The 22186-nt window shown below is 41.5% G+C and overlaps 1 protein-coding gene across 1 annotated transcript in view; it reads right to left on the bottom strand.

Moving 5' to 3' along the window:
• PIGL (phosphatidylinositol glycan anchor biosynthesis class L) overlaps positions 1-21654 on the bottom strand; it is a 58561-nt gene extending 36907 nt beyond the window's left edge. Inside the window, exons 1-2 of the mRNA XM_068415690.1 lie at positions 21390-21654; positions 16549-16648 (exon numbers count right to left, since the gene is read on the bottom strand). Of these exons, the coding sequence (XP_068271791.1) occupies positions 16549-16648; positions 21390-21654 (365 nt within the window). The remainder of the gene's footprint in view (positions 1-16548; positions 16649-21389) is intronic.
• Between the last annotated feature and the right edge of the window lie 532 nt (positions 21655-22186).

Here is a 22186-nt window from a genome sequence, read left to right as displayed (position 1 = left end):
CAAGATGAAATAAAGCTTTCCTCCTTCAGTTTTAAATGAGCTTCTCAACTCTGAATTACCCAGTTTCTGAATTAGGTAGGATAAGACAACTAAAATGGAGTTGTTCACTCTAAAAAAGTCTAGTGCTTAGTCAGAGACCTCCATCAATCCAGTGGTTTTACTTTCTCTTAAACATTGGAAGGAAAAAGCATACTGCCTGCTGCTTTAATTTCATGGAAGTTATCTTATTAGACTACTTGAAGCTCAGTTCTTAGTAGAGATGGCCATAAATGCACATTAAATCACAATGTTTTATTTTAAACCATTTAATTTAATATAATAAAATATTAATATTTGTAATAAATTTTTATCCATCCAGCTCCAGTGGCTTTTGGTTTTGCAGTGGAAAACCAGGCTTGCCAGCTAATTAATTCTTATGATTGATTGTAGTTATCATTGTCATAGATTTTTAAAGCCAGCAGCGACCACTGTGGTCATTATTCCCATATGACATGCAACGTAACAGGTCAACAGGCTTCATCCAACAAATCTCTTCCCCATGTTGATCCTCCTGTATCACTATCAAGTCAGCTCATGGACAAAGCAAATAGCTCAAGCATCTTAAACATCCATTATTAGGCCTGTTTTCCATATCTTTCATCATTCCGGTGACCGTTTCCCAAGTATTTTACAAATGTCAACATCCTTTTGGAAATGTAGATTTTATACCAAGATACTGAACTAGAACAAAAGACTCTCAAACAATACGTGAAGAAGCAATAACATCTCCTTACTCTTACCCATTATTCCCTTGCCCACACAGTCCTGTTTACATTCTGTGTGGTAGCTATGGCACTGGGAGCTGATGTTTAACTGTCCATCTGCAGTTACTTACTCCCTTAGAGCTTCTCAGTGTCACTTCATACATCTGGGAATACTTCAATGACTAATTTTTAGCAAAGAATGATTGACTTTGTATTTGACTATAAATGGCTATATATATTTGTCGATACAGCCACTTTCCCATAATAGTTTTTGCTATTTATAATTCCCTAGGTTGTTAATAGGTTCCCACTTTCAAAAATGGGGAAATACATATGCACAGGTGAAGAGATTCATTCAAGTGACACAGCGCAGTATTCACTGAGCTAGGCTTGGCTTAAATCAAAGGAATCTTGGCTCTCGTTTCCACATCCAGGTTACTGAATACACTGCCTCAAGCAAATGACTGTGTAATAATCACTTCAACCCCTTCATCTGTTTAAGTGCAGATGAAGAAGAGGAAAGAGCACAAAGATGCAGCATCAGCAAGTTGGACTGGTACCTGCTGCAGCCATGATGTTCATTTTACTGGTACAATAAAGAACTGATACCCTTGCGTTTGCCCTCAGGTTCTGCTGAGAGGGCAAACAGAGCCATTGGCCATTACCTTTCCACTACTGAACCAGAGCACGTGAACTCACTCATACGGATTCAGTATTTGCCCTTGAACTGGTGCGGGTGCATTTGGCACTCTGGTTTTAGATCAATATATAACCCAGGCGTAATCTTATCTGGCAGGAACAGGGATATTGCGGGGAGGGGGAGGAACACAGCCTCTAGAGGCAAGGAGAGCAGCTCTTCTAAATGTTAATGGGTTAAGAATAGAAAGGTCTCAAATGCCTGCCTTATCAGAAGGCCTCATGTGCAAACAGGCACCAAGCTGCTGCAATGAGAGCACAAGCTGCATAAAATGTCAGAAGTTAGTTATTGTAGCTGTAAACACCGAAAGCAGAATGGCGGAACTGGGACACCTCCCAAGACACTTCTGGTTAATACAGGTCACTGGGAAAGTCCAACTGCCGAGACTGGCTGGAGATTACTCGAGTATTATAGCTGCTGTGGAGCCAGAGATCACTTGTAAGCTGTGTGAAGGCCCCAGCAAGGCTGCTGTGGAAGGATACTGCAAGTGTCAACAGAATGAACCACTGTAGGAGGGGGTATTGAACACGGGTATCAAACATCCTGCGCTGGCAGAGCACTGCTCCAGATCACTCTTGCAAGAGCATATCCGTTCTGCTGGAATGAGGATATAGGAGCATGGAGACAAAAAGTCCTTCCTTACCTCCTTGTAGATACTGAGAGCACTAAACGTAGCAGAAGCTGCATGAGGACTCTGTACAGAGGGTCTTCAACGCTGCTCTACAGTACCTTTTTGAGCATAATGCATAAAGGATTGGGATGCAAGAAGAGATGAGGCAGCACAGGAAAAAATATATCTAACTCCCTTAAATACTAATACATTTTTAGCCCTGTTCTAATTAATCTTCTTATTGGCATCCAAGGAAAGAGGCCAAAACGTGTATCATATTGGACAGTAATCTGCTTGCAGATACAAGCAATCAGTTTGAAGCAACAATGAAGCATACCAACACACTCCCTAGTGTGTAGAGATACTCTGTTGCAAGTAATATTGCCTGGGACCTAAGTTTACCATTTACCAGTGCTTTCAGTCTGGCACCTTTTGTCTGCAATAAGTTGTCAATAAAATTAATCAACCAATTGATTCCCACTCTCAGAAAAGATTGGCAGTGAGCAGCCATGTTTGAGAAGACTGCCGTTCCCTCTCTCCTGGTACAGAGCTTGCCCCAGGAGATGGCTACCTGAGTTTGAGAAACAGATACAGGATAGCTACCTGCAATGGTTCCCTCCTTACTGCACAACAAAGAGCACCATTCTTGTCAGCCTGTTCCCAGCTGTAAACAACTGTCAAAGGATACGGTTAATTACTGGTTAAAACACTGAGAAGGAATAATAACTACAAATAAAGCAAGGCTAAATATATTTTATCCCACAAAAGGGATAAACAGGGTTTGTGCTTATAGCTCAGAGATCATATTATAACCATTAAATAGCTACTTTAATGGGTAAAGATAGGGTTACATTTAAAAACAAAAAAGAAATGCACCCATAATATGAAGCCATTGCTCTCTGAAAGACGATTTTAGTTTAGTGCCTTCACGTTTGTTCCACAAAGTGATTACTCCGCAGTTAACTGCACTGGCCTCTAACCCCACCCATAGGGGAGAACATCATAACCTACTTAAATTTGCAGGCTGCATCCTTTCTGCAGCAGAGCTCCCAAATGGGCACAAACAGCTTATTTCGTACATCAGCATTACTCGGCATCTGTTTATCCCACAGCCTTCTGCAAGCATCTGTTCATTTGCTGACACACATGCACTGCTCTTCTGCATTACCAACCTCATTCTCAGTCTAGAAACTCTTGAGTTCATTCATTTGAAAGAGCACAAATATACGGCAGCAGACATTCTTCATACACATGCATGAGTGCTGTTTCAACCCAGAAGCTACTGCATTTTCAGTGACAGCTCTGATATGCTAATGATTTGTCATGTTTTCTAAACTCTTTTGGGGAAGAAAATGCCTTATAAAAATGTAGGATTTTACCCTTTTTATTCACAGCAAGAATGACCAAACTTATTTATCCTGTGAGTGACGTCCCAAAAGCTTCACATGGCTGACAGCCTCTGGAGATATAATATACAATCTGGAGAGCCACTACAAAGGAGAGAGAGAAAGTCTTTTCCATCTCTCATTTCTTTAGCCAAGAGTTTAATTCAATTTAGTTCCATTTAGGGAGTAAGGAATATAATCCAAGTCTTCCAGCAACACAGTGACATTTTCTGAGTCACTACCCATTTGAATGAAATAATTCATCATCGCTGAATGAAGCTATGGAGATTCTTCTACAGCCCCTTCTGTTTCGTTATGAGGAAGGCAATTTTCAAAACGCTGCCCCAGCTCAGATGTTTATTGTGTGTACATGTCTGCCCAGTACTAGTCCTCTCTATGCCTCATTCTGACACACACTGTCATTTTCTTGACTCTCAGTCACAGATGCCAACAATGTAAGAGCACAAGGGTATCAGAGAAATAATTTTCTTCACCTCTGCCATGTTCATATTTCAAAAGTTTATTATATGAGCATATTTATTGCAGCTGAAACTGTTTAAAGATTCAAAGACATGGGACAGCTAAAATGTACAGCCTAACACAGCATTAAAAGCAACTTCAAGAGAGACTGTATGCAATTTTCTGATCTGTATTATTTCTATGCTGTCATTATTTTGAGGCATTTGATATGCTGCTCTTTGGTTTAAACCCAGGAATGGCATCTGAATTTTTACAATAATAAACTTTCTCAACAGACTTTGCATTTTCATTATTCTGTCCATGTAAGCCACAAGGATATTTTTCCTCCCTAAATGTCCAATCTGCAGGGAATGGTTGTGAAACTCCATTATTTCCAGGAATTGCTGGCAACCTACTGCTGTCAGTTCTTCTCAGTATTGCCTGTATTTTCCTTGTTCAGCTTTAAAAGCCAAACTTGGTTTGCAAAAATGTCTGGGCTTCTCGATGCCAGAACTGAATAAAGACTAGAACAGGACAGAATTAGATGGTTTTATTATGCTGAAAAGCCATTAACTCACATTAAAGTCTGTAAAACAACAAAAGTATAAAACTGGAATAGATGCTTAGACTTAAATCCTATTACTCAGAAATTTTCCTAGACGTTACCAATAGCCTTTCTAAGCTCCATCACCCTTACCTGATCCCTACAATCAAAACAAAGGATTTTTTTTAAAGTATTTGGATTTTCATTATTCAGTAAAGTCAAAATAATCTGCAAAGAAAGGCAGCCTGAACTCTCCAACATGAATGATGTCTGTCACAATTTGGTCATCAATAGGCAGAGGTAAAGAACACAGACATCTATCCTCATTTGCCCAGGAAAAGAATACACTCCAGGGTATATGGTCAAGAAAGCTGGAAGATGTGAAAAAGACTCTGGATTATTCAAATCTTTCATCAGTCGTGATGGTCCAAAAGCCATAATGGAAAACTCCCCATCTAAAGGTTATCTGCAGGACCACACTGTGATCTCAGCCACACACAGGCAGTAGCTTCAGAGGAAGCAAGGGAATTACTCCAAATTTACTTTGGCAGGACCAAGACCAGAATCTGATCACATCCAAACAAAAACCGAACAATGCTACAGGCTATAAGAACAATCATCAGTAGATGGGGTGTAAAGACAATGAAGACCTCCGATTCTGATGTACTTCAGTGACTGAGAAGATTCCAGCCCTATTGTTCCTCCTCTCCAAAACATCTTGGACTTCATTCTGTGTTCCTGAGGCACTCCTGACAGACAGCTCTAAAAATGTGTCTAACAAACTCACAACTGCCCGAGCTTCTTCAGCTAAATATTCTCTTGCATTCAATCTGGGAAAGCCATAATGTGTGGAGCGAAGTCTGAGGCCTGCTTTCTGGGAAGAGGAAATCGACCATACACAATGTCAACCGAGTTCATTCCTAAATGCAAACCACATTGGGCTGTCGAGCACAATAATAAAAACCTGCTGACCTAGTTTCCTGCAGAACAAAATCCTCTGTCTTCCCCCCTCCTGTGCCAAACCTAAATCAGATCTCCTTTGGAGAAAGAAATTAACCCTTTGACTAGCAAGGAAAACTCTAATAATGATCCTTAATGCTTACACAGCATTTCACACCGTGAGAATAGTATGTAAGCAGTAATTGGTCCATCCCCACAGCTCTGCAAAAACGCAGGATTATTAGAGGATGAATGTGAAACACAGAGAAGGTCAGAGACCTTAGCAGAGTTCAGTAGAGAACTTAAAACTTCTCTTCCTTCAAAAGGATTTTGAAGTGTGAAGCTCCATGCTCTAACCACTTTGCCTGGTAACCCTTCTACATTTGCTCTACGCAAATATAAAACCTTAATTCATGATGTGGCAAAAAAATAACAGCACAGCTCAGCTTTTTGAAAAACTGCATCAAACCGCTCAAGAAAGGACTATTGTTCTTCCCAAATTTTGCAATGTCAACTCGCAAGTCCATTTCTGGTAGATGAGAGCTGACTGTATTTGCTCCAAGCGCTTGGCGAAAGTGTTCACTTTTAATGGCTTCACTTCCTCACTGATGCAATGTTTCATTTGAAGGAATGCCTGGGGGAACTTCAGAATGGACACAGAATGCAAAAATAAGAGGGCATGTCACAACACACTCAGCCAAGAAAACACAAGTGGGAATTCTCTTGGTGTAGGATGCTTCAAAAGGCAGCCCTGGATCATGCTGCTGCAGAGCAGCACCCCACTGCTGTCAGCTAGAAGCATTTGGGGAACCTGATTCTAGACTGCTGAGAACACCTTTGCTGGTTCACACTGATACTGTCAGCTGGAGGAGCTTTCAGTCATTGGTCAAATAGGGTTTTATTAATGGAAAGAGTGGAGATAACAAACGCTGTGCCTAACTGCTGCATAGCTTTACAAGCGGTCTTTTGTAATGAGGTGGCCAAAGTGCAACCTGCAAGTGAAATTGCTAACGGAGCTCTGTACTGCAGCCAGTTTTCACCATCGTTATAAGAAAGAAGACCCTGCAATAAATACAGTTTCATCATGCGTTGCTCGCTTATGAACCGAGATAGCTTTGCCTATGTCCAGACAGTTCCCGAGGACCTGAAACCTCTCCATCACCACATGCTCCATTGGCATCTGTCTTACAAGGTGCAGCACCCAAGTTCCTGACAAGCTACCAAATAGAAACTTCTGTACAGCAAAGTCTGAAAGACTCTGCTACACAAAGCAGCCTAGTTTACTAACATATCATTGGGGAAAAGGCTGAAACAGGACCGTGATAACTAACAGGCATGCTAGCAGTACCACTTCACCTGGGAAGAAGTTACTGTCTGTCACTTTGTCAATCTGCGGGGTAGCTGTAAAGAGAGTACAGGCTTACAGAGCAAAGACAGCGCTTAACATAGTGCACCCTTCAGGGAGTCTGAAAGTGAAGCACAAAGAACCTGGATTAGATGGCACTGCAAAGGTTGTCATAACTATGTCTGTCTTCTGGATGCTGCATCTTCACTGGTAAACTCCATAAAAGCTTCTGCTCCAGCTTTGAAATGAGGAAGACAAAAGTCTGAGCTCTCACAGACTTATTACTAACACTGGTCAGGGTTAGAAATGTGATGATGGAAAAAGAGCATCTTATTCATCATATCTGGTCCCTTAGGGGTTATGAGTTGTATATGCTTATTTTATTGACACAAGTTTTAACTTCTATTGTCTTGCAGAAGAAGAGCAAGCTGAACTCAGTTCTGGCTCACACATCATCTCCAATTCTAGCCAAATCCCAGCCACACAACTTTTATTACTAGGAGGATGTCAGAGGCAAAAGACACAGCTGGATATTCAGATCCCAGACTGAGTTTTGCTGGGCTGGCAGTTAGACAAACCAGCTTTTGATTTGTATGTAAACAGAGCCAATCTGAACTGAAAGGTCATTAAGAGAAAACACATTTTACACAACATCCATTGTACAGTTGCTTTTCCAACTTTCCCCATACTAACATTTTTTTAAACAAGACTTTGTCTTCTTTTGATGACTGTTTCAATGACAATTTCTGGTCCTACTGAAGTCAATGGCCAACCCCCACTGATTTTGATGGGACCAGAAGGTGGCTCTGAGGAAAGAAAAACCGACATCTAAGATTCTACAGCTCCAGTTCTACCACCTATGTGGAAAAATTGGGTTGATGTAGACCCAAAACATATGTTGTATAAAAACACAGAATTTGTAAGTCTACATCCTCACAAAAATTCCACTGAGTCTTTACAGTGTCTGCAGTCCAAGCATTGCTATTCCTATAAAAAATAAAATACTTCCATCAACATGAAAGTAACTGAGTTCCTTTTATTACTCAGGAGCGATGTCCACAAAGCAATTTTTTTTTCTATCCTGACAGTCGTCTTCTATAAAAGAGCCAGAAAGGTCTCCACTGAATGGCCTGCAGTTATTTTTAAGGGGAGGCGAAATTGTTGGGAATTTCCTTCACCCCTTGGTCCTGTCCCAAAGGCCACAAGGACACCCTACTCCTCCAGCTCACCAACTCAACCCTTTGAGTCTGCCATAGAAGGGGATGCTTCCCACTCATTCCTCAGGCACTGCATGGACTGCTTCCTATGTTCTCTTACTAGCTGCCAGCATAGGAGATGTCTTCTGACTTCAATGTGAATTTTGAAAATGAGCTCAAGAAATGAGAATTATATTGCTGGCATTCAGCAAGACAGCAAATCATGGCATTTAAAGTGATCCGAGAGCCTTTGACACTAGGCCTTGTAATTGGAAACATTCTGTCCTTAATGAGCCTAATAAAAGCCTTGCTCCCAAGGCTCAGATATTGATTATTCCATAAATTTTCTAGTGACTGTCTGAACCAGCAAAGTTAGATGCAGGGAACAGGAACAAACCAACAACTGGTTTTAATGTCATGAGGCCCCTGGACACACTGAAACTTCTCACCTCCCAGAGACTGAGGCAACTTGGGGGAAGTTACTGCAATTACCTCCAACTAAAGTGTGAGTACAAATACACACTAAGTGCAAGAGCTACCTAGTACACCCAGAATCCTGACCTTTAGGAAAAAAAGGAATTGATGTAACTGCACTTCTCTAGACTGAATCCCAAAGGGGAGTTTGGCCAAGAGAGGCTGCAAATTCCCTTCCTCTGTTTTCCAGCACAGTAATTAACTGAAATGCAGAAAATGGAAGTCCATTGCAGATGCAACTGGATGATGTTTCCAAACCATGTCATAGCCTCAGATCTCACAGCTTTATTTTAACTGAGGCACTCAACATTTTGTACTGTAGCTACAATTAAAATAAGATTATGAGAACACACAAAGAAACCACACAGTTCTTGTGAACAAGGCGTTAACGCCCAATCCATTATTGTGAAAAGGCTTTTAAGAGTGTTCCCAGTAGAAACAGGAATATATTTTCTCTGAGTAAACTGGGAGGAATGCAGAGATTCAAAAGCTTAAGCTGAATCCATGCTAGATTTTTTTCTGTTTGTTTCTCCTCTTTGATTAACTTACTGTGACTATTTGGTGTAACTGCTACTCTTTAAGGAAAAGAGTTGATCACTTTCTCTTCTCTGATAAAAGACCCCAGTCTGCCTATAACTAACAGCAAGGCATTTGCAGCTGCAGGTTAAAATGAGTGACTGAAAGAGATGTTGCTGGGCTATCAAAGCAGGGAACCTTCAGGGGCAAAGGGGAAACGCCTGTCATTCTCCACTAGTTCCTCAGGGTGTCTGTTGGCAAAACACTGTATTGTTCCACTGTGTAACTGGCAAAATAAATAGCTTGTCATAGTTGGGCATGATTAAAAGAGACTCTTGGGTATAACTGTTGAAAATAGCTTTAATTTAATGACCATATCTATGTTGGTAGCTTACTAGCATCATGAAGAAAGTCCACCCAAAATATTTTACTATGAAACCCTAAGTTTTATATTGGAAACCAGCAAACCCAAAGTCACTTCCTTCTGCATGGACACAAGTGCTCTCGTTACAGAATTGCTCCAGTCAGCATAACTGTGTTATCAGGAGATGACAAAGCTGGGACATGAACCACCCACAAATTCAGGCTGGGTCACTGAAGCTTTCTTTGCTCCAGAGAAGATGCCTGTCTTTAACGTATGTGGAGGATTTTTAAAAGCCATTAATAAAAGAACAGTAAAAGGCATTTCTGAAGGTACGAACTAAGAAAGAAAAAAAAAAAAAAAAGACTTCTTGTGGATTTCTGTTCTAGTACATTTCCGTGCCTTCAGTCCCAGACTCCAGAAACACAGCTATTATGCACAGCCTTATTTCTTTTCTTTCTATCAGCTTACCAGTGCTGATGTTTTCTAAGTTGAATCAAACTTGCATCAGCTTTGGGGGATGGCTAGGATCCCTATTCTCGTATTTCATGTTTTGAGGTCGGTATTTCATGCTTTTTATTCTGCTAAAATAATCTTGAGCATTAAAAGTATAAACCTCAACGCTTAGTATTTTGATTTGATTTCCATAAAGACATTTAGTCCTTTAGCAGTATTCCTTCACTTCCCCCTGCGTTTTTTTCAGAGCCCTTGGCTTCTCTGGCCAGACTCTTGCTCTTAATCAAACCCTGCTGTGACTTCACTGACATGGTTTGACAGGTCTCTGTTGACATCTGAAGGAGAATCCTTGAATGTTTTGAAAAGGGCCATTGCTCATTGCTCTACAGAGGTAATCTGGGGGACATGCCCCTTTAGCACTGAAAGGATCGTTTTCCCTTTCACCACAGACCCTTCCCCCTTTTTGTACAGCAAGGAAGTTAATTATGCCAGAAAGCTGAGAAAGGACCTGGTTCACAGAAGCCCCAGGGAAGCAAAAGGGCACGTTTCCTTATTGAGGAAAACATCTAACTTAGGACAAAATAGCTAAACCTAACTTACTGCAATACAAGCCTTCGTTTCAGAAAGCAGCTTTCCTGGAGGGCAGAGAGACATCTCAATCCCCAGAAGAATTTCCTCTTAAATTTTTGCATAGAGCAACACATAAAAGCAGAAGCTGGAAGGCAGACTTTGATATAAGCCTTTTTATAAAGTGTTCTGATGTCCTAAAATATCAGCATGAGCTGCCATGTGGTAAGCATTTTGGAAAAAGTATCTGTTTATTTAGAAATGTAAATAAAAACAGGTGGCCACATATTTTATTGTCTTCTCAGAAAGAAAACAATTTAAGTTTCAAGAATTATACTAAACAGGAGTGAAACTTGGCTACAGTGATTACATAAACATCAAGATACCCATCTGACTGACAAAGGCTTCATGCCTTCTTGTAACAGTAAAGCATGTTAGAATTCAGGATGACTACGAGTGTGTTTGGTTCAAAATATGTAGGCTGATTTCCCTGTAATACACACTGAATGTGCGACCAATTTACATCTAAGATTTTCTGGTCCCACAGATGCCATCCTTAATTAAAGATAATTCTGCAAATAATAAAGACCTTTACAGCACTGCTGGGATAAGTAAAATGAAGAGAATCCCATCACTCTAGTGAAATATGCAGCTCTTCTAGAATAAAGCATGGCAGCAATTTTAATCAGCACATAGATCAGCTCTTTAGAATTAGCAATAAATTGCCAAACTATAATATCACAAGGAACTTGGGAAGACAAAATGTAACTAATTACCACGATTATTTCAGCAGAATTAAAACTATTAAATAGGGATCCCTAAATACAAAATATAAGAACAGGGAAAGGAGAAAGATTGGGGAATAGTATCCCCTTTCTGATCAGAAACACCTAAGATAAATACATGTTTAAAAAATCCCATTCAGCAAGATGACACAGGTCTGCAAATGAGTGAGTCAAACTGGTATGAAATCACTGATAGCTTTGCCATCAGACTTTACTGAGGCCAGAATTTTATCTTTGTGCTTCATCAACGAGCCACCTAAGTACAGTAAACCCAAACTGGATCAATGGGATACACTTCTTAACTGTCTCTATATACGTTTCTAAATTCTAATAAAAAGGTTGAAATTGCCAGTTACATATTTCATTCTCTGAAGGGTCCGAGTGGTTTTATATCTTTCTGATCAACACAATCAGACACATACACTATTTATTTAAGGATGTATTTTTCCCATGACCTAACAGACTCAGTTCTCTGACATGGGGAGCTCGTGGAAGAAAGTTCATTAGAAGTCAAACATGAGGAAGTGCAATAAAGCCTATTTACCTTGCAGGGGGAAAAAACAAGCCCAATAGCAAAGAATTATTATATGAAGAAAAAAAAAGAATTCAAGGCTCTCTATAGCCTCATAAAAAACTTGCAGATAGCCTGTGATTCTGCACAGGCAGATGTCCTCCTCTCTCCTGTGCATTGTCTAATCAGAGCCCTTTTGGACTTAAGTGAAATAATAATAATAAAAAAGCAAATGGAGTGTAATTTCCATGGAAACTTGGAAACAGATGTAACATTATTTGCAGTAAGCCTTTGTACTGTGAATGGAAAATTTTCTAGTTTACACGAATCTCAGCTATTACTTTCTTTGCAGTGAAAACTTGGGCCAAATATTTTCTGTCATATTAAAGATGCAAATAGTCAGTTTTACTTTCTGTCCAGTACCGTGCACAAAAGCCTCAGAAGCTGCAGTAAACTGCCTGATATTTATCTTTCCATGAACCCAAAAGAGATAGTAGGAAAAATTAATAATTTGGACTTCTTTTTTCGCTTGTTCTCTTCACAAAGTGCAAACAGCTTAGAAAACATCTCCTGTTTACGTGTAATGTTACAGACTAGTAGACAGCCAGAGCCTTGGCAGATGTGCCCAATGTCAATGGGAGCGTAACTAACTCTTAATATTAGATCAATTAGATACTAACTCTTGGTTTTCCATAGAGCATGAGAGAGCTTTCTAGCTCAGGAGCACATAGTCACAGATTAACTACTTACAGATAGCTTTCTCAGCTGTAAGTAAATTCCTGACAAAGTACACTTACAAGTCCAAAACCATGGCAACAACTTGTGACCTGATAACTGTTTTTGAAGACTAGAGCACCCTCATCTCACTGCGTTCTCAAGATCAGACAGAGCAACAACCAAGAAAACGTGTAGCAGTGCCACATCGAAGAATAGCACCCAAAGCAGCTCTTACATGAACATACTTTCTCTTCACATTGCTACTGAAGCACTCTTCTGCATGTTCTGAAGGGAAAAGAAACCATCTCCGTGTTTTATGATGATGCAGGAGTCACTTTTTACTTGTTTACAATCACTCCTCTTCCTAAGCTGAACCTCGTCTTTGCCACACATCTCAAGTGCAAATCAGTTACTCAGGCTTGTTCTTCTCAAGATGGAGGTTCTGCCCTGCTCTGCAAGTACTCATGTCCTTTAAGTGGATTTGCCCACACATTACCAGAGCAATTTAAACTTTAAGCTAAATCTGGCAGCAAAGTCTAACGCATGCCTAAAGAACAACAGAACTTCTGGTGAAAATGGATGTCCCTTTTTGTTCGCAGTGCAGCCAAATGCTTCATAAATTAGACCCTTCTGCCACCACAGAAATATGCAGCATCTGATTTACCCACTATTTTAGACATATCATTGTAGCAGATTTGTCAGTTGAGTTAGTCTGTGTTTGCATTAGAGGTATCTATACCACTCATATTTTAGCTATGCTCATTTTACCTTCACTGCAGATCTGTAGAACTGTACCAGTCTTTGTGAAAATTAAGCTGGTATCACGGCACAGTGGATAAGACAAATTATCTCTCATTTTTACAGCTACAAAAAGTCCATTGTTGCAGCACACAAGACAAAGATGTACCAAAACCACAGAGTTTACATTACCATTTATATCATTAATGAAGTGACTTTTGTCTTACATGAGTTTCAGACCCCACTCTCTTGCTACTCCTCACTCACCCAGCAGCAGGAACAGTTGTGACAGTACAGAAATTAACTTTGAACAATACAAGTCCTAGTTCTGAGCTGGGCTCCTCCAAGTATTAAGCCTAGCGTAGGAATGGTAACAAAAGTGGACTGTAAAACGTTTCTCTCTTAAAAGCAGCTATTCAGTTGGTGTAGTGTCAGAGCTATGATAATGACATGCCAGCTCAGGGGACATCTCTGCAAATCCAGTGCCTGACCTGCACTATTCACAAGTAAGAAGAGTCCAGTGCTCTAATTTGAAACAGTCTGGAACAGGCTGTCTGCATGCCCATCTGCTCACCTACAGTAACTGGGTGCTGCATGGTCATGCATGCCCCTTTCCACTCCTGGACATGCCTTCTACAGCAAAGAACTTTCCTGCAGGAGATTCACGTGGACCTCCAGTCTCTAGGACTGAAATATTGGTACAGTTTGGGACCATATTTGTGCAGAAGACTTGAGTTGTCTTTAACTGAGGTAACAAACACAGTAACAACATCAAACACCTGCTGAAGAATTAGTGCAAAGCAGTTGTCTGACAGAGACTGTACTAGTCCTGCCCTGGGAATCCTGGCTATAGTTGAGAGTCGTTGTCTAAGGCAAGGGACTGCTTAGTAAGGATTTGGTCTTTAACACAATTTTATCAGAAGCTGACTGACTGAAGCTTTCTCTTTACAAGTTCACACGCAATTCAAAATGCCACATTGATTTTATACCCGCCTGGCCAAATGAGACTACAGAGCAAGTCAATCACCTTGCTTTTCAGATGTATTTCCCCTTTTACATCTTGAAAATTCTACTCACTCACTTGTAGATCATGCAAAGAAAGAGGAAGCAGCATGACTCAGCTCCACACTACAATGGCTGGAGCAGATCCAGACCTAGCAATCCTTTGGGCTTTCCTTACCAAAATACAAGTCTGCAGCTTGGATAATGTAAAGCATCCAGTGTTTGCATAAGAAATGTTAGATGGGCAGCACGCCAGCTGCAGTCCTTAAGCGTTGTGCTAGCTCTTTACATTGATGAAAAATTATCTTCTGAAGAGTTAGGAAGAGAACAAAAAAAGCCAAAGGGCTCTGATCTTTAACAGTGCCTACAGAAGACAAAATGCTAATGAGGAACAGCCTCCTGAACCGTATTCCATAGACATGAATTTACATGGAAATCTAGCAGTAGATAACGTATTAATTTAGCAAGTTTCACATCATGCCATACTGGCAAATATTTTTGTATAATCTCTAAATTACAGAAGTCATGACAGAGGCATAGGAAAGCTACTGACCTTAAGGAATCCAGGAATTTTGAGTAAGTTTCAAGAACCCTGAGTCCCAGTGTTTTGCCTAAACCCCTGGAAAACAGTACTCTAAAAGGTAGCTACACTAAAAATTCAGTGCCATCTAGAAATTATTCCTGACCCTCTACCATTTTGCTAACACCTGATCCACAGATGTTTTTCATAAAGAGCATCTACATAGTGAGTTATTGCAGGGTAGATAATGCACTGTAAACACACTTCATTTTACTGTGTAAACAAGCTCAGCAAGATCTTCAGTTCACTCCCTGAATGCACAACAAAGTTAGACGATTTCATGGTTATCTCATAGCAATCTAACCTCAGAGATAAAGACCTCAAATCTAAACCTGTTTCTTTGAATAATGTTGTACATTCTAGTCCATGCCCAGCAGCTGTGGGCAATGGGATGGATCTGTCTTTTCAGGCACTGCATTCACTGGGGGAAGTCACGTATCAGTCATTACTTACATAAATAAGTGTAATACTAGTGATGAAAGTAACAGAGAGGCATGATCCAAGCTATTTCTCTGAAATGGCCCTCACCTTCCTACAGAGCAAACCAAAGTACTACTTGCCAAAAGCAGTGCTCTGGACTGTGTACGCGGGGGCAAGACTAAGCAGTATCGGGAAACTTGCATCACATACTAACCAACCTCACATTGCGTTACAGGATGAAAGGCCAGTAGGCTTCTGGGCTCTGTCTTAATTTCAAAAGATGGTTCACTGAGAAGACTTTATGCTTAGCAGAGCTTAGCAGCTTTTTTTGTTATCCCTTCCCAAAATGTTTTGGGCATTGTCATATGATTGTACTACAAAACTCGAAGTTATCCAAAACCGGTTCATGAGAAGTGAACGGAAACATCTCTTTTCATTCCAAAGGAAAAACAACTCCTATGTTGTTTTCCTAAGTGAGCTGAAAACTTGGAGAGAAACCTAAAGCTAAAAAAAGCAAAGAACTCAAGAAGATTCATATTCTGGACTGTGGTTTCTGTTGCCTTAGCTCAAGGGAAAATATGTTCACGGGAAAAGGGCCTGCCTGGAGCCAAATTTTTTTCAACTCTGACTTTTCTAGTTGGCGTGGCTTTAAATCAATATGTTGCTATTAAAGTTATTTCTTCATAAACAAAAACACTCTTTATCGATCCTACCATACTTGTTTACAATTGAAACAACCACTTGTACCGTGTTTCCTAGCAATCAGTATCTAGCTCCACTCCTGTCAACCCTAGCTAGACAGTGATCGTGCAATTTGAGAGGCTTTTATCATGTTAGCTCTGAGTTTCACTGATTCAAAGTGTTAAATCACTTTCCCAGAAGCAAGTTCCTGAATTAATCCCAAAACAAAGAAGTGTCAGCTTTATCACCTACCTTTGCATCTACACACAACTAAAGAAAACAACATCACACCTTAGAAAAACAGAAATCTTGTATGGCTTAATTTGAAAGAACCTTACTGTCATGTTATTATGGACCGTTTTTAATACTGCAATTCACTTTTGTCTTTAGCCAGCACTAAACCAGATTGTAAATATAATAGAATTCCACGCTAACCCTGTAAAGGCTAGCCTACAGACAAACCTGCCACAGGCAATTCAGAGAATTTGTAATTGTCTGTATAACACCGCAACGAGTGTAATAAAATGTGACCGTGCTGCCCAAGCACACTGTGCCAGACCCCAGTGAGTATGGTTATCATTATTCCAAATGCTGTATCAACAGAGTTTAACCTAAGGATTATGATCCCCGTTATATACTTGAATTGTTTTCTGCATTAATTAGTTTTATGTTAAGAGTTAACAAAAATATCTAATATGGTCTTTTTTGAGATTCCTCAAGACTTTTTAGAATGATACAGGAAGCTTTCACTGAACTTTACAGTGAATTTCATCCTCTATTTAAAACTGCAATGAAATTATGCTGTAAATGAAAACCAGTTACCTGTGATCAATGACTGTTACATCGGAAGCAGGAATCCCCAGAAGAAAACAACTCTGTTCCAGTTCTTTCTTACGAATCTCCCCTTGATTGTAATAATTTCCTGAAAATAGCAAACACAGCAACACTGTGTAACTCAGTTTAGGTTAGCCTGGAAAGACTTCCTCTTTTCCTTCTCAGAGCATTAAGCGTGAGCATCACACATTAAACAAAAGGGCATCATTTGAGGAACAGACACATTGCAGGGGAAAAACTCCATAGCTTTTACCTGAGCAACACCCAGCTTAGCTCAGTGTAAAATGCTGAGGCAAAGCTCTGCCCACCTTGACCACACTCCTCACATTCATGCACCAAGCGTGGCTTGCACCCATTCATGAGCTTATTTGGCAGGGACATCAGAAATTGCCACGTCAAATCAGATCAGTGGTCCAAACAGCCCAGTATCCTCATCCTAAGAGTGGCCAAAGTTAAATGCTTCTGCCAAAGACACAGATCTTCCAAACAACAATTCTGGAATAACTGGCTTGGGAAACTGCTTCTAACCACCTGTAAGATTAGCAGGTGTCTCATTCCTTGGAACAAGAAAATTCCTAGCTCTGCCGAGTTTTTTTGTTTGGGCTTTTTTTTTTTTTTATTATTTTGGTCTATGCCAAATCCACTTCTGAAAACTGCTAATTTTTTAGCAAGATTTAATAACTCTTTTGGTGAATTCCATAGGCTGACCATGCTTTGTGGGGAAAAAAAGGAGTCTTCTAATATGCATATGCATGGACTAACTGCTTACACATTATCTGAATGGAAGTCACCAATACACTACAAAACAACGGAGCAAGTTCTTTTCATCAACACAGGAGAAACTACCTTTGCAGTGAGGTGACTAAAAGTTATCACCACTGGCAAATTTCCAGGTTCTCTCTGTGAAAGAGGTTAGTGGGATCTTAGTCCTCTTATTTAAAAACAAGCATTCACAATGAATCAGTAATAATTAATCTCCTTAGGAAAGGCCAAGGAGTCACTCCCCCTTCACTATTAGACGTGATACTCCCTCCTGTACTCTTAACAGCACAGGCCCACAGAGCCAAGCTGAACAGCAAGTCCAAAGTACTTGGAACAGAATTGTTGAGATAACACATGGGAAGCCTGTCCCACAGTGTACTCTTTAAGTGATTAAAGTTTATAGCATAGTCTAGGCCACTTCTATTGAGCAGTAGTTGTCATATAACACTAGGACACTGCAACAGAACACAGTGATGGAACTAAAAGCATTTGAAGAAATGAGGAATTCCATCAGAACAACCTCTTGTTTTAAGACAAAGATTTTTCATAAGTCTGCATCATTTACAAAAGAAATTCCGGCAGAAACTAATACGGCAAGATTGCAAAGAACTTACAGAACCAAAAGATGACAGGAAACCTAATTTAGATAAGGCCTTTGGGAAAAGTTATAACTGACTGAGACCAGCAACTAGCAGGGAAATGGGATTCATTATCTTAAAACACTGCCTCCTTCACTGAATTATTGTCTTCTCATCTTGCCCTGACATCCCCTTATTTTTTCTTGGCATCAGCCATGCAAAGCCCATGCCAGAGCTGTGATGGCCCCTTCCAGAAACTTGCCCTGTGCAAGGCAGTACTCACAACCCGATTTTAACTTTGAAGCAATAAAATGAGAAGAATACAGCTGAGTATTAATGCATGATTCAAGTCTGTAGTCAGCTGTCTTGAATTACACTAGAACTTTTTATTGTTGTGGGTGCGAGTCATCTAAATCTAGGATTTCTCTCTAGCAGTGTTGCAATCTGAGCCATCGCTAGCAAGCTTTGTAAAATTTTCAAAGAGGGAAAGAGTAACTAGAAAAAAAATCCTCCTCTTGCAGACTGTGAGTGAATGGCTTTAGGAGACTGTGACAATGATTATCCGTGGGTTTGCTAAGGAACACACAAGCTTGGTAGTCTGAAGATTAGATTGCAGGCTCCAGCTTCAGCAAAATTAATTTAAGTGTGCACCTTCACTAAATGGATTACATGAGTACAGCAGGACTTATTTTAGACTGTTTTTTTTGCAAGGCCATTAACACATTAGTGCTTTAAGATAACATACCTTTTGCTGCAATGCAGTGTAATAGCTGACTGCAGGTGATGTTTTATCCAAACATTACCACTGTTCTCAAAATACCTAACTCCTACTGAACTCAAAGGAACAGATCCATGTTCCATAGCTTGAGAAATGTGTCAGGACATCAGGAATATATAAATGCTAACAAGAAAAAATGGGACGCTATTGAGAGCAAAAACAGCTGAATAGCTGATGCTGCTGGACCTCATCCACAGAGCACTCACAATAGTCAGCTACTACAGAGAGCAAAGCACATTTATACTGAGTTATTATTTCAATTGAAGATTATTCAGTGTGCAAAAGTTATTTTTTTTCACAGTGCTGCAATTCTAATTAATTTCCAAGTCATTTTGATTGACATCTGAAAACTGCAAGTATGACGGTTTCTAAGTAATGATTTTGTCTCAGTGTTACAATTTGCAGAGTCTTTGATCAACTCACTTGTCATCATCAATCATACAAACAATGAGAGGATGAACCATCTGAATTGCCCAAAAGACTAATAAGAGGCACAGAAACATCTATTAGCTCAGTGAATGTACTCTCCTATATGGGCTGCTAGTTCCATTATGAAGACACACAAGAGAGTACAGAGAGGCACCGTCAAACACACGTAATGTTTCATGTCACTGAATCAGGAGTAAAGAAAAAAGAAAATTTAACAAAATAAACACAAACACAACACTTTTTTGGAAGGTTCTCTAATAGCAGGAGTGTATTAGTCCCCAAAAGTGAAATGGCAGAGTTGCACTTCAGTAATCTCTCCATAGCTGTGAAAAAGCCAAATGGGATCCACAGACCTTTATCCCTCAGCAAAGACAACTGAAAGCTCTGCACTAAATCTTGAATGGGAGGTATAGAGTGATCAGTAAAGCCATTACACCACTGGACTTCAACAATAGCTTAATGCCTGTCTTCTCACCTAGATGGTCTGCTATGACAGAAAGCTTTGAAAACAAAGAACAGAAAAGTTGGCAGTAAACTAGCTGGAGCTTTCAAAAACACAGAAGGCCGTTTTCCCAAATGTAAGCAGCTATCAGTGTAAGATGTAAATGTAGCCTAAGATACTCCTCTCAACAAACATAAAAAAAAAAATCTTTAGTTTTCACCACATGCTCATGAATTCTGGTATAGCAGTATGGTCTGAAAGATCAATTAAAATGAGGTTGGTTTTTATGCACAAAAAACTGAACAATGTAATAGCACATTATCTTCGTTTAGCCCGCACCCGGGGCTAAACAATAGCAGTTTTTCCTCTCACCCAGTGTCCCTTCCCCAAATGAGGAAGGGAATTGGGAAAAGGAGGGAGACTTGTACCTTGAGGTTAAGCAGGTTTTAATGAAATAAAGAAATCAATGTAAATGACAACACAAAACGGACAAAAGTACACTTATCCACAGACCACCAGCAAGTTCCTCCAGCCATCACAATGAAGATGAGGAAGAAGAAAGGAGAACAAAAAAAAAAAAAACAAACCCCACCTCTTCCTACCAAACCCTCTCTCTTATAGTGAGCTTGATGTCAATGACATAGAACACACCTGTGGGCCAGCCAGGGTCAGCTGCTCTGGATTTAACTGCTGAGGGCCTTGATCACCATGGCTGGCCACAGACTGAAACCAAATCCCAATGAAACCAGGACACTGATTAGGTATTAGTTCTGCAGAAAAAAAAATCTGGAGCTTTAGTAGATCACAAGAAGAACACAAGGTAAGAGTGTCACGTGCTGTGAAATATTCTTGTCCTGGGTAAACAGTGGAGCCTGTGAGAATCTTTCCATTCTATTCAGCCCCAGAAAGGCCTCAGCGAGAGTACTGCTTCCCATTTTTGATCACTGCACTTCAAAAAAGATGTGAACCAACTGGAAGAGTCCAAAGGAGAGCGATGAGAACGATCAGAGGTTTAGAAAACATGATCTATGAGGAAAGATTGCAAGAAATAGGGTTGTTTAGTCTGGAGAAGATAAGACAGAAGAGGCAGATAACAGCCTTAAAATATGTAAGAGCCTGCTACAAAGGGATACTCCGATTCCCATGTTCATGGCAGACAGGAAAAATAAACAAACACGCTTAAATTAGACCAATGATTCAGGAAAAAATGATGTGAAGAAAAGCCAATGCAGCACTGACACAGGCTGAGGAACCTCTCTGGAGGTTCTGAAGAACAAACTAGACGTTTGTCTGCAGCAAATGAAGACGCATTGATGCTGCTTTCAGGTCAAATGATGGACAACACGACCTCAGGTTCCCTTCAGGCCTATTTTTCCATGATTGGATTGTTACACCGCTGTTATTTTTAGATGTGTTACAATGAATGTATCATTACGACACTAAAACTGGACCATCCAAGCAAGTCCTCTACAAGACAGAGTTACAAGATGCCAAAAGGCTGTGCTAAACAGCGCCTTTTTACACCTTACTGACGCTTCCGCACAGTTTGAAAGTACCTCAGCGCTGCAACAGGAGGTTGGGTTGCGAAACCTCCGCGCAACGTTCAGAGATAGAGGCAGATTTTGCTACTGATCGCAGCTGCTGAAACGCTGCAGAAAGTCACGTTCTGAGCAAAGCCGCCCAAGCGCGGCGGCTCATCTGGGGATGACGTCACACGCGGGAAGACATCATGGCGGCCTTCCCATGACGTCACGGGCGGGAATCCCGGCCTCTAGGGGCGGCCGCGGTGGCACTTCGGGGGGGTTGGGTGCCCCGCCGCTCCCGGCGCGTTGCCCCTCACCTGCGGAGCAGCACAGCACCGCGGGGCGGGCGCCGGCACGGCCCAAGCCCAGCACCGTGGGGGCGAAGAACATCGCTTCGTCATCAGGGTGCGCCGTCACCAGCAACGCGCGGACGCCATCGGCCCGCGCCGCCGCCATCCCCCTCAGCGGGGCGCGATCCCCGCCGGCCGCGTAACGGCGGCGCAAGCGGCGCGCGCCACCGAGCAGCAGCGCGAGCGGCAGCGCCAGCGCCGCCAGCCCCCAGCCCCACGGCCCCGCTGCCATGGCGACCGGCGCCGCGCCGCTCCGGCAGGAAACGGGAGCGGCGGCAGGATGGTTCCGGGGCACGAAAGGGTGTGTGTCCGTCCCCCTCGCCACCCCTCCCCTTCTCTTCCCCGCCCCGGGGCGGGGCCGCTCGGCCGCTGTCGCGGAAACGTGTCCCGGCTCCGGTTCGCCAGGGCTGCCCGGGAGGAGGGGCACACCGGCAGGCCTCCCGCCGCGCTGCCCTCGCCAGGCTTGGCAGGGTCCCAGCCGGGGAGCGGGGCCCCGCGGGCAGGGTTTGAACGGGGGCCGCTCCCGTGGGGAGAGCCTTCATTGCCCGGGCCCTGCAGCGCACCAGCTGAGCTGCTGGTGCGTTAAGAAATAATAACTAACAGTGACAAAAGTTGAGCTTTTCAGCGTGTAGTACCTTTTATCCCTGCGCTGAACTACTGTGGAAGAGACTCGGGTTAAGGGACACCGCAAAAGCAGGGCAAGAGGAGCTTGTCTTCAGACGTGTTCTGCTCTCTGCAGATCTGGTGGCTGTCCCAAGTGTGGC

This window comes from Nyctibius grandis, chromosome 18, assembly GCF_013368605.1.
Source record: "Nyctibius grandis isolate bNycGra1 chromosome 18, bNycGra1.pri, whole genome shotgun sequence".
NCBI classification, from domain to species: domain Eukaryota; kingdom Metazoa; phylum Chordata; class Aves; order Nyctibiiformes; family Nyctibiidae; genus Nyctibius; species Nyctibius grandis.
This window is presented reverse-complemented; position numbering and strand designations above follow the sequence as displayed.